Genomic DNA, 15,630 nt, shown 5'->3' with positions numbered 1-15,630 from the left:
GAAGGAAATAGGAGAAAAAAGGAAGTAAAAGTAAAATAAAATACTGATACTTCCTGTTTTCTTCTCTTTCCTTTTTTCTCTTCCTTCCCCCCTTGTTCTTCAAACTATTCTTATGGTATTGTAATTTATATAATTATAACGCTTTGTTTACCGATACTCATTATTAACTAATATTCACAGAGCTGCTTTTTTATATACACAGGCGCGGTCAACAATTATATAAAATTGGTTTAGAAAATATATATATATATATATATATATATATATATACACACACATATACATTGGAGCAAAAAAGTATTTGGACAGCCACCGATTGTGCAAGTTGACCCACTTAAAAAGATGAGAGAGGTCTGTAATTTCCATCATAGGTACACTTCAACTGTGAGAGACAGAATCTGGAAATAAAAACTAGGAAATCACATTGTATGATTTTTAAACAACTTATTTGTATTTATCCTACCACCCATTGATGCAAAAATGAATAACTGTAATAGTACTACCAATCCCATGCTCCAAAAGATAGGTGTCCAGTTCCTGTGGTTGGTGCTGCAGCTTTAACAGTCTAAACTCTTCACACCTTAGATTTTCATGTGCGTCCTCCCACTGTGTAACAGATAATGAAACACTCAATAAGTTTTGGCATACAATTTGCAATGTTAATATTTAACAATTTATTTACTAGGCAGATAATAAGTGATGCAAGCAGTATTAAAACTTCTCTCTATTCTAAGAAGCATCCTCAGACATCGGTGTTCTACTACTGTATATTACTATAGCCAAGCAGCACCTCATTCCAACATCATACAATATGGAATTACTATAAAAGTAATTAATAACTTTAGTCACTAGATGGCAGTAGAAACATTTTTAAACATACAAGTAAAAATAATTGAATTTCAACAGGGATTAATGATGACATGTATAATCTATATAGATAAATGATTTATTATTTATTTTATTTATTAACAATTTCTTATATAGCGCAGCAAATTCCGTTGCGCTTTACAATTGGAAATAACAATGATATGACAAAACTGGGTAATAACAAAACAGTCATAGAGGTAGGAAGGCCCTGCTCGCAAGTTTATAATCTATAGGGAAATAGGCATGTGTACACAAAGATAGGTGCTATCTATTGCATAGTTGTCTGCCAGATTGCAAAGGTTCTTAGTGGGCTGTATGATATGGTCACACAGCAATGATGAACCGGGGTCGGGAGGAAGGAAAAGTGAACAATGAGAAGACATGTGAGGATATGTGTGGACTGTACAGAGTGGATGCAATTTGATAGGAAGGTTTATGAAAGTTATGTGGGCGGTTCTGGAATTTGATAAGCTTGCCTGAAGAGGTGAGTTTTCAGGGAACGCCTGAAGGTTTGGAGACTAGTGGAGAGTCATATTGTGCGTGGTAGGGCATTCCACAGAGTGGGTGCAGCCTGGAGAAAGTCCTGCAATCGTGAGTGGGAGCGAGTAATGAGTGTGGATCTTGTGAAGAGCGAAGAGGTCGGGATGGGAGATATTTGAGATAATCGAAAGTGATGTACGTGGGTGTAGTATGTTATGTTGGCACTTGGGATCAAGGCGCCCTGCATACCGGTGCCGGGATCCCGACCACCGGCATGCAGGCAGCGGAGTGAGCGCAAAAGAGCCCCGCTGCAAACATCGCCACGCTGTGGGTATGGTGCCACGTTATTTAGTCTCCTTCTAGGGGTGTCGTGGACAATCCAAGAGGGAGAATAGTTGTCGGTAGGCCGGCTGTTGGGATTCCGGTGTCGGTATAGTGAGTGCCGGGATCCCGACAGCCATCATATCAAAAGCCTCCCGATGTACATTGGTGTAGTTTGGTTAATGAAATTAAATAATGAAAACATTGAAAATTATTATGGGTCTATAGAAGGTGCATTAATCCTTCTACACATTAATTTGCTGATAATGACATTCTCATAAGGTGAGGGTATTTCTGTGTTCATAACCCTTATTCATTAATGTGAGAAAGTGAAAGTAAGTTTGACCATGAAATTAATATATGTAGAGTTATACAAATAATATACATAGAAATACATATACAGGTTGAGTATCCCTTATCCAAAATGCTTGGGACCAGAGGTATTTTGGATATGGGATTTTTCCGTATTTTGGAATAATTGCATACCATAATGAGATATCATGGTGATGGGACCTAAATCTAAGCACAGAATGCATTTATGTTACATATACACCTTATACACACAGCCTGAAGGTAATTTTAGCCAATATTTTTTATAACATTGTGCATTAAACAAAGTGTGTCTACATTCACACAATTCATTTGTTTCATATACACCTTATATACACACAGCCTGAAGGTCATTTAATACAATATTATTAAGAACTTTGTGTATTAAACAAAGTTTGTGTACATTAAGCCATCAAAAAACAAAGGTTTCACTATCTCACTCTCACTCAAAAAAGTCCGTATTTCGGAATATTCCGTATTTCGGAATATTTGGATATAGGATACTCAACCTGTATAAAATAAATATGTACTATTTACAACCATGCTAGACACCACACATAAATACCTCCCAACATGACCCTCTACAGGAGGGACAGAATGCTCTGCTCCTGGACGTCCCTCTTAATGTATGATTGCCATCACCTGTGCTGAAACACCTTTCTCATCCATTAACCTGTTCAACACAGGTGCCGGCAATCATACTGTGATACCCTGAAACTGCAGCCCAAATCAACTGTGGCACTACAGGTGCCAGCATGACTTTAATAAAAGTAAAATGTTTGCTGGAGTTGCATAAGCACTGTGCCAGCAGCCTACAGCTTGCAGCACAGAAGGAGTTAACAGCACAGCTCATAGCTATACAGATTAGTCTGCAAAATGCAAAGGGCATGACTCACTCATTTGCAGACTCAGAGCGGGAAACTGAGAGCGGGAAAGACAGAGCGGGAAATCCCAGATTTAGAATGTGACCCTGGGAATGCAAAGTTATAAAAAGGTTGTCCTGCAGTCAGACACAACTCAGCTACAACAGAATGAGAGCAGCAGCAGCAGAGCAGAGAGCAGACAGACAGTGAGGAGAAGCACATGTTTTAGCTAGCTGAAGTGTGGTGGATTAACCAGAAAGATGTAGCCCCAGTGAGGGCTCCCCCCATGTTTAGGTGGGGAGTGATGCCAGCCACAGCAAAGCATTTGACAGAGGGAGACATCGCAGTGTGAGAGCAGCAGTATGCAGAATCCAGTGAAAGGGTGATGCCAGGAGAAAAGTGTGCTCAAGGTGTGAGTCTCAAGAAGTATCTGGGTGAAGTGGTTGGAAGCCACGCGGCGTGAGTAAGAGCCCCCATGGAAAAGTATCTCGAGAGGTATCTGGGTGAAGTGGTCGGAAAGCCACGTGGCGTGATTAGAAGCCCCCCAAGGAAAAGAATCCTCGCTCAGTAAGAGAGAGAGAGAGACGGTAACCTGATGTGTAGCACTACTGGTCACAGAATGCCCTGGTATGTACTGATGTTCGCTATATATATGCCGCTGCGACTAAGCGATGCGCTGGAGGAGGTGCCCTGATATGGGATCCACTGTAACTGATATGCTTTGTGCTGGAGGAGTGTTCACAAGTTATCCCTGAAATATCCGTTTGATGTTGAAATAAACTTTATGCTGTTTTTCTGAGATGGCCTGGCGCCCAATTCTTTATGCGCTGCACCGACACCTGTAGTCCACACCCACAATGTACTTGTAGTTAAAGACCTGATTCTTCAGGGGACCCTCTGGTAACTGTGCCTGAACACATGACTAGCCGGGGTAAAGTAAGTGTGATGTACTATACACAGTGACTGCAGATTATGCATACCAGATACCCGTGGGGTATCACAATACATTAAGAGAAAAGTCCAGAAGCAGAGCATTGTGTCCCCCCTGGAGAGGGTCATGTTGGGAAGAATGCACATATAAATGGACATTAGGGAAAATTGACAGTATTATAGCCCTGGCTCATATAACATCAGCACTTACTTGCTCTTTGCAGCTGAAACAGGTGCTTTTATTGCAGGCTGGACAATCCATTTTTAATGTGTCTACTTCATGCACAATGCCAAATGAGCACTACAAGAATGACATTACATTTACAGGACATAAACATTGACATTTTAAAATACTCCTTGCAACGTCCTTGGAAGTGTTAAAATTGAGCATTATTTAAATAGTAGCCAGGCTATGTCAGTCTGCTCAGTAGAGCAGTGGGAGACCACGCCCTACTCATAGCTCTCAGTGGCTGCTAGGGACAGAGGGGCAGATTTATTAAACCTGGTGAAGTGATAAATTGCACAGTGATAAAGTACCAGCCAATGATCAGCAATTAACTGCCATGTCCATACCTCCCAACATGACCCTCTCCAGGAGGGACAAAATGCTCTGCTCCTGAATTTTCTCTGCAGAGGGTCATGTTGGGAGGTACGCATGTCACAGGCTGTGTTTGTGTTCCACTTTATCACTTTATCACTTCACCGAGCTTAATCATACCTCCCAACATGACCCTCGCCAGGAGGGACAGAATGCTCTGCTCCTGGACTTCCCTCTTAATGGATGATTGCGATCACCTGTGGTGAAACACCTTTCTTATCCATTACCCTGTTCAACACAGGTGCCTACAATCACAAATTAAGAGGAAAGTCCAGAAGCAGAGCATTCTCTCCCTCCTGGAGAGGGTCATGTTGGGAGGTATGGCTTAATAAATCTGTCCCAGAAGGAGTGAGGCCCCACTCACAAGCACTCAAGCCTTCAAGATGTAGTAAAGAGCCACATGGATGCCTTCCCAGAGCCTAGGTAATTAGTATCCCCCCACCCGCACCCACACCCAGAGGCGTCACTCACCTCCTTTACACCCACCGGTGTGGCTGTGGCAGAGAAAGGGGCGTGGCTTAGTGGGAGGGGGCATGACTACGAAAGTGACCCTCTGGAGGGGGCATGGTTTCCTGGGAGGGGGTGTGGCTTTGCGCCCGACCCGCATTTTCGTCACTCTGGGGGTCCGGGAAGTGCAGGCTGCCCCTGGAGACTAGCGTGTCTCTGTTGCCTTCTCCTACACAGTGACAGAAGCCGGGTTGCTGCACATAATGTTACAGTGCAGAACCCAACTCCTGTCACTGAACAGGAGCTGGTACTTTGGTGTCACCCCTCGGCGGGTGACACCTGGGTGCAGGACGCACCCCCCGCACCCACCTTGTGACGCCAGTGCCCACACCCACACCAAAAATCATAGGAGTAGCAGACAGCAGAGAGGTAGCATATCAAAGTGACTTGACAGTTTTAGTAGTAAATAAAAAAATAAGATTTTACTCACCGGTAAATCTATTTCTCGTAGTCCGTAGTGGATGCTGGGGACTCCGTAAGGACCATGGGGAATAGACGGCTCCGCAGGAGACTGGGCACATCTAAGAAAGATTTAGGACTATCTGGTGTGCACTGGCTCCTCCCCCTATGACCCTCCTCCAAGCCTCAGTTAGGAACTGTGCCCGGAAGAGCTGACACAATAAGGAAGGATTTTTGAATCCCGGGTAAGACTCATACCAGCCACACCAATCACACCATATAACACGTGATAGGAACCCCGGTTAACAGTATGATAACAAATGGAGCCTCTGAAGAGATGGCTCACAACAAAACCCGATTTTTGTAACAATAACTATGTACAGGTATTGCAGACAATCCGCACTTGGGATGGGCGCCCAGCATCCACTACGGACTACGAGAAATAGATTTACCGGTGAGTAAAATCTTATTTTCTCTAACGTCCTAGTGGATGCTGGGGACTCCATAAGGACCATGGGGATTATACCAAAGCTCCCAAACGGGCGGGAGAGTGCGGATGACTCTGCAGCACCGAATGAGAGAATTCCAGGTCCTCCTCAGCCAGGGTATTAAATTTGTAGAATTTTGCAAACGTGTTTGCCCCCGACCAAGTAGCTGCTCGGCAAAGTTGTAAAGCCGAGACCCCTCGGGCAGCCGCCCAGGATGAGCCCACCTTCCATGTGGAATGGGCTTTTACAGATTTAGGCTACGGTAAGCCTACCGCAGAATGCGCCAGCTGAATATGCTACAAATCCAGCGCGCAATAGACTGCTTAGAAGCAGGAGCACCCAGCTTGGTGGGTGCATACAGGATAAACAGCGAGTCAGTCTTTCTGACTCCAGCCGTCCTGGAAATATAAATTTTTAGGGCCCTGACTACGTCCAGCAACTTGGAATCCTCCAAGTCCCTAGTAGCCGCAGGCACCACAATAGGTTGGTTCAAGTGAAAAGCTGAGACCACCTTTGGGAGAAACTGAGGACGAGTCCTCAATTCTGCCCTATCCATATGGAAAATCAGATAAGGGCTTTTACAAGACAAAGCCGCCAATTCTGAAACCCGCCTGGCCGACGCCAAGGCCAACAGCATGACCACTTTCCACGTGAGATATTTTAAATTCACAGTCTTAAGTGGTTCGAACCAATGTGATTTCAGGAATGCCAAAACCACATTGAGATCCCAAGGTGCCACTGGGGGCACAAAAGGAGGCTGAATATGCAGTACTCCTTTGACAAAAGTCTGAACCTCGGGCAGTGAAGCCAGTTCTTTTTGGAAGAAAATCGACAGAGCCGAAATCTGGACCTTTATGGACCCCAATTTGAGGCTCAACGTCACCCCTGCTTGCTTTGATCAGGGTAGGGATGACTTCCTCCGGAATACCTTTTTCCTTCAGGATCCGGTGTTCAACCGCCATGCCGTCAAACGCAGCCGCGGTAAGTCTTGGAACAGACAGGGTCCCTGCTGCAGCAGGTCTTGTCTGAGCGGCAGAGGCCAAGGGTCCTCTGTAAGCATCTCTTGAAGTTCCGGGTACCAAGCTCTTCTTGGCCAATCCGGAACCACGAGTATGGTTTTCACTCCTCGCCTTCTTATTATTCTCAGTACCTTGGGTATGAGAGGTAGAGGAGGAAACACATAAACCGACTGGTACACCCATGGTGTCACTAGAGCGTCCACCGCTATCGCCTGAGGGTCTCTTGACCGGGCGCAATATCTTTTCAACTTCTTGTTGAGGCGGGACGCCATCATGTCTACCTGTGGTTTTTCCCACCGGTTGACCACCATTTGGAAGACTTCTGGATGAAGTCCCCATTCTCCCGGGTGGAGGTCGTGCCTGCTGAGGAAGTCTGCTTCCCAGTTGTCCACTCCCGGAATGAACACTGCCGTCAGTGCTAACACATGATTCTCTGCCCATCTGAGAATCCTTGTGGCTTCTGCCATCGCCATCCTGCTTCTCGTGCCGCCCTGTCTGTTTACATGGGCGACCGCCGTGATGTTGTCTGACTGGATCAGTACCGGCTGGTTTTGAAGCAGGGGTCTTGCCTGGCTTAGGGCATTGTAAATGGCCCTTAGCTCCAGGATATTTATGTGAAGAGAAATCTCCTGATTTGACCACAGTCCTTGGAAATTTCTTCCCTTTGTGACTGCTCCCATGCCCCGAAGGCTGGCATCCGTGGTCACCAGGACCCAGTCCTGTATTCCGAATCTGCGGCCCTCTAGTAGATGAGCCCTCTGCAGCCACCACAGCAGCGACACCCTGGTTCTGGCCGATAGGGTTATCCGCTGTTGCATCTGGAGATGGGACCCGGACCATTTGTCCAACAGGTCCCACTGGAACGTCCTTGCGTGGAACCTTCCGAATGGAATTGCTTCGTACGAAGCTACCATTTTTCCCTGGACTCGTGTGCATTGATGTACCGACACTTTTCCTGGTTTTAGAATGTCTCTGACCAGAGATGACAATTCCTCGGCTTTTTCCAGTGGAAGAAACACTCTTTTCTGGTCTGTGTCCAGAATCATTCCCAGGAACAGAAGACGTGTCGTCGGGACCAGCTGTGACTTTGGAATGTTTAGAATCCAGCCGTGCTGTTGTAGCACTTCCTGAGAAAGTGCCACCCCCACTATCAACTGTTCTTTGGACCTCGCCTTTATCAGGAGATCGTCCAAGTACGGGATAATTAAAACTCCCTTCTTGCAAAGGAGTATCATCATTTCGGCCATTACCTTGGTAAAGACCCTCGGTGCCGTGGATAACCCGAACGGCAGCGTCTGGAACTGATAGTGACAGTCCTGTACCACAAATCTGAGGTACTCCTGGTGCGGAGGGTAAATGGGGACATGCAGGTACGCATCCTTGATGTCCAGGGATACCATGTAATCCCCCTCCTCCAGGCTCGCAATAACCGCCCTGAGCGATTCCATCTTGAACTTGAACCTCTTGATATAAGTGTTCAAGGTTTTTAAATTTAAGATGGGTCTCACCGAACCGTCCGGTTTCGGTACCACAAACATTGTGGAGTAGTAACCCTTTCCTTGCTGAAGGAGGGGTACCTTGACGATCACTTTCTGTGAATACAGTTTTTGAATAGCCACCAACACTGCCTCCCTGGCAGAGGGAGTTGCCGGCAAGGCAGATTTTAGGAAACGGCGGGGGGGAGACGTCTCGAATTCTAGCCTGTACCCCTGAGATACTACTTGAAGGACCCAGGGATCCACTTGTGAGAGAGCCCACTGTGTGCTGAAAAACCTGAGACGTGCCCCCACCGTTCCCGATTCCGCCTGAGCAGCCCCAGCGTCATGCTGTGGACTTACCGGACGCAGGGGAGGACTTCTGCTCCTGGGAACTAGCTGTGTGCTGCAGCTTTTTCCCCCTTCCTCTGCCCCTCGGCAGAAAGGATGAGCCTCTAGCCCGCTTATTTTTCTGGGGCCGAAAGGACTGTACTTGATAATACGGTGCTTTCTTTTGCTGTGGGGTAGCCTGTGGCAAAAAAGTCAATTTCCCAGCAGTAGCTGTGGAAACGAGGTCTGAAAGACCTTCCCCAAAAAGTTCCGCCCCTTTATAGGGTAAAACTTCCATGTGCCGCTTGGAGTCGGCATCACCTGACCATTGCCTAGTCCATAACCCCCGTCTGGCGGCAATGGACATAGCGCTTATTTTTGATGCCAGCCGGCAAATATCCCTCTGTGCATCACGCATGTATAAGACCGCGTCTTTTATATGGTCAATCGTCAGCAAAATATTGTCCCTATCCATGGTATCAATGTTTTCCGACAGGGAGTCTGACCACGCAGCAGCAGCACTGCACATCCAAGCTGATGCAATAGCGGGTCTCAATTAGAGATGAGCGGGTTCGGTTTCTCTGAATCCGAACCCGCCGAACTTCAGCTTTTTTTACACGGGGCCGAGCAGGCTCGGATCCTCCCGCCTTGCTCGGTTAACCCGAGCGCGCCCGAACGTCATCATCCCGCTGTCGGATTCTCGCGAGGCTCGGATTCTATCGCGAGACTCGGATTCTATATAAGGAGCCGCGCGTCGCCGCCATTTTTCACACGTGCATTGAGATTGATAGGGAGAGGATGTGGCTGGCGTCCTCTCCGTTTAGAGTGACTAATAGTACTAGAGAGAGAGAGACACAAATTTTGGGGAGCATAATATAGGAGGAGTACTACTTGCTGCTGATAGTGTGACCAGTGGCAGTGACCAGTGCCACCAGTTTAATGAATCCGTTCTCTGCCTGAAAAAAAACGATACACAGTGTGACACAGTCACACATACCATATCTGTGCTCAGCCCAGTGTGCTGCATCATATACTGTATATCATTATCTGACTGCTGAGTGCTCACTGCTCACACAGCTTAATTGTGGGGGAGACTGGGGAGCAGTTATAGCAGGAGTACATATTTTAAGTACAGTGCACACTTTTGCTGCCAGAGTGCCACTGCCAGTGTGACTGACCAGTGACCACTGACCACCAGTATTGTGATTGTCTGCTGACCACCAGTATATTGTGATTGTCTGCCTGAAAAAGTTAAACACTCGTCGTGTGGTGTTTTTATAAACGCATTCTGCAGACAGTGTCCAGCAGGTCCGTCATTACATAATATATACCTGTCCGGCTGCAGTACTAGTGTGATATATATATATATTTTAATTTTATCTCATTATCATCCAGTCTATATTAGCAGCAGACACAGTACGGTAGTCCACGGCTGTAGCTACCTCTGTGTCGGCAGTCGCTCGTCCATCCATAATTGTATACCACCTACCCGTGGTTTATTTTTTTTTTCTATCTTCTTGATACTAGTAGCTTACTTTAGGAGTCTGCAGTGCTGACAGACAGTGTCCAGCAGGTCCGTCATTACATAATATATACCTGTCCGGCTGCAGTACTAGTGTGATATATATATATATTTTAATTTTATCTCATTATCATCCAGTCTATATTAGCAGCAGACACAGTACGGTAGTCCACGGCTGTAGCTACCTCTGTGTCGGCAGTCGCTCGTCCATCCATAATTGTATACCACCTACCCGTGGTTTATTTTTTTTTTCTATCTTCTTGATACTAGTAGCTTACTTTAGGAGTCTGCAGTGTTGACAGACAGTGTCCAGCAGGTCCGTCATTACATAATATATACCTGTCCGGCTGCAGTACTAGTGTGATATATATATATATTTTAATTTTATCTCATTATCATCCAGTCTATATTAGCAGCAGACACAGTACGGTAGTCCACGGCTGTAGCTACCTCTGTGTCGGCAGTCGCTCGTCCATCCATAATTGTATACCACCTACCAGTGGTTTATTTATTTTTTTCTATCTTCTTGATACTAGTAGCTTACTTTAGGAGTCTGCAGTGCTGACAGACAGTGTCCAGCAGGTCCGTCATTACATAATATAAACCTGTCCGGCTGCAGTACTAGTGTGATATATATATATATATATTTTAATTTTATCTCATTATCATCCAGTCTATATTAGCAGCAGACACAGTACGGTAGTCCACGGCTGTAGCTACCTCTGTGTCGGCAGTCGCTCGTCCATCCATAATTGTATACCACCTACCCGTGGTTTATTTTTTTTTTCTATCTTCTTGATACTAGTAGCTTACTTTAGGAGTCTGCAGTGCTGACAGACAGTGTCCAGCAGGTCCGTCATTACATAATATATACCTGTCCGGCTGCAGTACTAGTGTGATATATATATATATATATATATATATTTTAATTTTATCTCATTATCATCCAGTCTATATTAGCAGCAGACACAGTACGGTAGTCCACGGCTGTAGCTACCTCTGTGTCGGCAGTCGCTCGTCCATCCATAATTGTATACCACCTACCCGTGGTTTATTTTTTTTTTCTATCTTCTTGATACTAGTAGCTTACTTTAGGAGTCTGCAGTGCTGACAGACAGTGTCCAGCAGGTCCGTCATTACATAATATATACCTGTCCGGCTGCAGTACTAGTGTGATATATATATATATTTTAATTTTATCTCATTATCATCCAGTCTATATTAGCAGCAGACACAGTACGGTAGTCCACGGCTGTAGCTACCTCTGTGTCGGCAGTCGCTCGTCCATCCATAATTGTATACCACCTACCCGTGGTTTATTTTTTTTTTCTATCTTCTTGATACTAGTAGCTTACTTTAGGAGTCTGCAGTGCTGAGTCTGACAGACAGTGTCCAGCAGGTCCGTCATTACATAATATATACCTGTCCGGCTGCAGTACTAGTGTGATATATATATATATTTTCATTTTATCTCATTATCATCCAGTCTATATTAGCAGCAGACACAGTACGGTAGTCCACGGCTGTAGCTACCTCTGTGTCGGCAGTCGCTCGTCCATCCATAATTGTATACCACCTACCCGTGGTTTATTTTTTTTTTCTATCTTCTTGATACTAGTAGCTTACTTTAGGAGTCTGCAGTGCTGACAGACAGTGTCCAGCAGGTCCGTCATTACATAATATATACCTGTCCGGCTGCAGTACTAGTGTGATATATATATATATATTTTAATTTTATCTCATTATCATCCAGTCTATATTAGCAGCAGACACAGTACGGTAGTCCTCGGCTGTAGCTACCTCTGTGTCGGCAGTCGCTCGTCCATCCATAATTGTATACCACCTACCCGTGGTTTATTTTTTTTTTCTATCTTCTTGATACTAGTAGCTTACTTTAGGAGTCTGCAGTGCTGACAGACAGTGTCCAGCAGGTCCGTCATTACATAATATATACCTGTCCGGCTGCAGTACTAGTGTGATATATATATATATATTTTAATTTTATCTCATTATCATCCAGTCTATATTAGCAGCAGACACAGTACGGTAGTCCACGGCTGTAGCTACCTGTGTCGGCAGTCACTCGTCCATCCATAATTGTATACCACCTACCCGTGGTTTATTTTTTTTTTCTATCTTCTTGATACTAGTAGCTTACTTTAGGAGTCTGCAGTGCTGACAGACAGTGTCCAGCAGGTCCGTCATTACATAATATATACCTGTCCGGCTGCAGTACTAGTGTGATATATATATATATATATATATTTTAATTTTATCTCATTATCATCCAGTCTATATTAGCAGCAGACACAGTACGATAGTCCACGGCTGTAGCTACCTCTGTGTCGGCAGTCGCTCGTCCATCCATAATTGTATACCACCTACCCGTGGTTTATTTTTTTTTTCTATCTTCTTGATACTAGTAGCTTACTTTAGGAGTCTGCAGTGCTGACAGACAGTGTCCAGCAGGTCCGTCATTACATAATATATACCTGTCCGGCTGCAGTACTAGTGTGATATATATATATATTTTAATTTTATCTCATTATCATCCAGTCTATATTAGCAGCAGACACAGTACGGTAGTCCACGGCTGTAGCTACCTCTGTGTCGGCAGTCGCTCGTCCATCCATAATTGTATACCACCTACCCGTGGTTTATTTTTTTTTCTATCTTCTTAATACTAGTAGCTTACTTTAGGAGTCTGCAGTGCTGACAGACAGTGTCCAGCAGGTCCGTCATTACATAATATATACCTGTCCGGCTGCAGTACTAGTGTGATATATATATATATTTTAATTTTATCTCATTATCATCCAGTCTATATTAGCAGCAGACACAGTACGGTAGTCCACGGCTGTAGCTACCTCTGTGTCGGCAGTCGCTCGTCCATCCATAATTGTATACCACCTACCCGTGGTTTATTTTTTTTTTCTATCTTCTTGATACTAGTAGCTTACTTTAGGAGTCTGCAGTGCTGACAGACAGTGTCCAGCAGGTCCGTCATTACATAATATATACCTGTCCGGCTGCAGTACTAGTGTGATATATATATATATATATATTAATTTTATCTCATTATCATCCAGTCTATATTAGCAGCAGACACAGTACGGTAGTCCACGGCTGTAGCTACCTCTGTGTCGGCAGTCGCTCGTCCATCCATAAGTATACTAGTATCCATCCATCTCCATTGTTTACCTGAGGTGCCTTTTAGTTGTGCCTATTAAAATATGGAGAACAAAAATGTTGAGGTTCCAAAATTAGGGAAAGATCAAGATCGACTTCCACCTCGTGCTGAAGCTGCTGCCACTAGTCATGGCCGAGACGATGAAATGCCAGCAACGTCGTCTGCCAAGGCCGATGCCCAATGTCATAGTACAGAGCATGTAAAATCCAAAACACCAAATATCAGTAAAAAAAGGACTCAAAAATCTAAAATAAAATTGTCGGAGGAGAAGCGTAAACTTGCCAATATGCCATTTACCACACGGAGTGGCAAGGAACGGCTGAGGCCCTGGCCTATGTTCATGGCTAGTGGTTCAGCTTCACATGAGGATGGAAGCACTAAGCCTCTCGCTAGAAAAATGAAAAGACTCAAGCTGGCAAAAGCACCGCAAAGAACTGTGCGTTCTTCGAAATCCCAAATCCACAAGGAGAGTCCAATTGTGTCGGTTGCGATGCCTGACCTTCCCAACACTGGACGTGAAGAGCATGCGCCTTCCACCATTTGCACGCCCCCTGCAAGTGCTGGAAGGAGCACCCGCAGTCCAGTTCCTGATAGTCAGATTGAAGATGTCAGTGTTGAAGTACACCAGGATGAGGAGGATATGGGTGTTGCTGGCGCTGGGGAGGAAATTGACAAGGAGGATTCTGATGGTGAGGTGGTTTGTTTAAGTCAGGCACCCGGGGAGACACCTGTTGTCCGTGGGAGGAATATGGCCGTTGACATGCCTGGTGAAAATACCAAAAAAATCAGCTCTTCGGTGTGGAAGTATTTCAACAGAAATGCGGACAACATTTGTCAAGCCGTGTGTTGCCTTTGTCAAGCTGTAATAAGTAGGGGCAAGGACGTTAACCACCTCGGAACATCCTCCCTTATACGTCACCTGCAGCGCATTCATAATAAGTCAGTGACAAGTTCAAAAACTTTGGGCGACAGCGGAAGCAGTCCACTGACCAGTAAATCCCTTCCTCTTGTAACTAAGCTCACGCAAACCACCCCACCAACTCCCTCAGTGTCAATTTCCTCCTTCCCCAGGAATGCCAATAATCCTGCAGGCCATGTCACTGGCAATTCTGACGAGTCCTCTCCTGCCTGGGATTCCTCCGATGCATCCTTGCGTGTAACGCCTACTGCTGCTGGCGCTGCTGTTGTTGCTGCTGGGAGTCGATGGTCATCCCAGAGGGGAAGTCGTAAGCCCACTTTTACTACTTCCACCAAGCAATTGACTGTCCAACAGTCCTTTGCGAGGAAGATGAAATATCACAGCAGTCATCCTGTTGCAAAGCGGATAACTGAGGCCTTGACAACTATGTTGGTGTTAGATGTGCGTCCGGTATCCGCCGTTAGTTCACAGGGAACTAGACAATTTCTTGAGGTAGTGTGCCCCCGTTACCAAATACCATCTAGGTTCCACTTCTCTAGGCAGGCGATACCGAGAATGTACACGGACGTCAGAAAAAGACTCGCCAGTGTCCTAAAAAATGCAGTTGTACCCAATGTCCACTTAACCACGGACATGTGGACAAGTGGAGCAGGGCAGGGTCAGGACTATATGACTGTGACAGCCCACTGGGTAGATGTATGGACTCCCGCCGCAAGAACAGCAGCGGCGGCACCAGTAGCAGCATCTCGCAAACGCCAACTCTTTCCTAGGCAGGCTACGCTTTGTATCACCGGTTTCCAGAATACGAACACAGCTGAAAACCTCTTACGGCAACTGAGGAAGATCATCGCGGAATGGCTTACCCCAATTGGACTCTCCTGTGGATTTGTGGCATCGGACAACGCCAGCAATATTGTGTGTGCATTAAATATGGGCAAATTCCAGCACGTCCCATGTTTTGCACATACCTTGAATTTGGTGGTGCAGAATTTTTTAAAAAACGACAGGGGCGTGCAAGAGATGCTGTCGGTGGCCAGAAGAATTGCGGGACACTTTCGGCGTACAGGCACCACGTACAGAAGACTGGAGCAACACCAAAAACGCCTGAACCTGCCCTGCCATCATCTGAAGCAAGAAGTGGTAACGAGGTGGAATTCAACCCTATATATGCTTCAGAGGTTGGAGGAGCAGCAAAAGGCCATTCAAGCCTATACAATTCAGCACGATATAGGAGGTGGAATGCACCTGTCTCAAGCGCAGTGGAGAATGATTTCAACGTTGTGCAAGGTTCTGCTGCCCTTTGAACTTGCCACACGTGAAGTCAGTTCAGACACTGCCAGCCTGAGTCAGGTCATTCCCCTCATCAGGCTTTTGCAGAAGAAGCTGGAGACA

The 15,630-nt window shown here is 45.6% G+C and overlaps 1 protein-coding gene across 1 annotated transcript in view; it reads right to left on the bottom strand.

Moving 5' to 3' along the window:
- The window catches only part of LOC134928353 (E3 ubiquitin-protein ligase RNF31-like), a 146,764-nt gene that overhangs the window by 83,086 nt on the left and 48,048 nt on the right, over positions 1-15,630 (bottom strand). The window contains exons 8-9 of the mRNA XM_063923998.1: positions 4,003-4,092; positions 504-606 (exon numbers count right to left, since the gene is read on the bottom strand). Of these exons, the coding sequence (XP_063780068.1) occupies positions 504-606; positions 4,003-4,092 (193 nt within the window). The remainder of the gene's footprint in view (positions 1-503; positions 607-4,002; positions 4,093-15,630) is intronic.

Source organism: Pseudophryne corroboree, chromosome 5 (assembly GCF_028390025.1).
Source record: "Pseudophryne corroboree isolate aPseCor3 chromosome 5, aPseCor3.hap2, whole genome shotgun sequence".
Taxonomy (NCBI): Eukaryota; Metazoa; Chordata; class Amphibia; order Anura; family Myobatrachidae; genus Pseudophryne; species Pseudophryne corroboree.
This window is presented reverse-complemented; position numbering and strand designations above follow the sequence as displayed.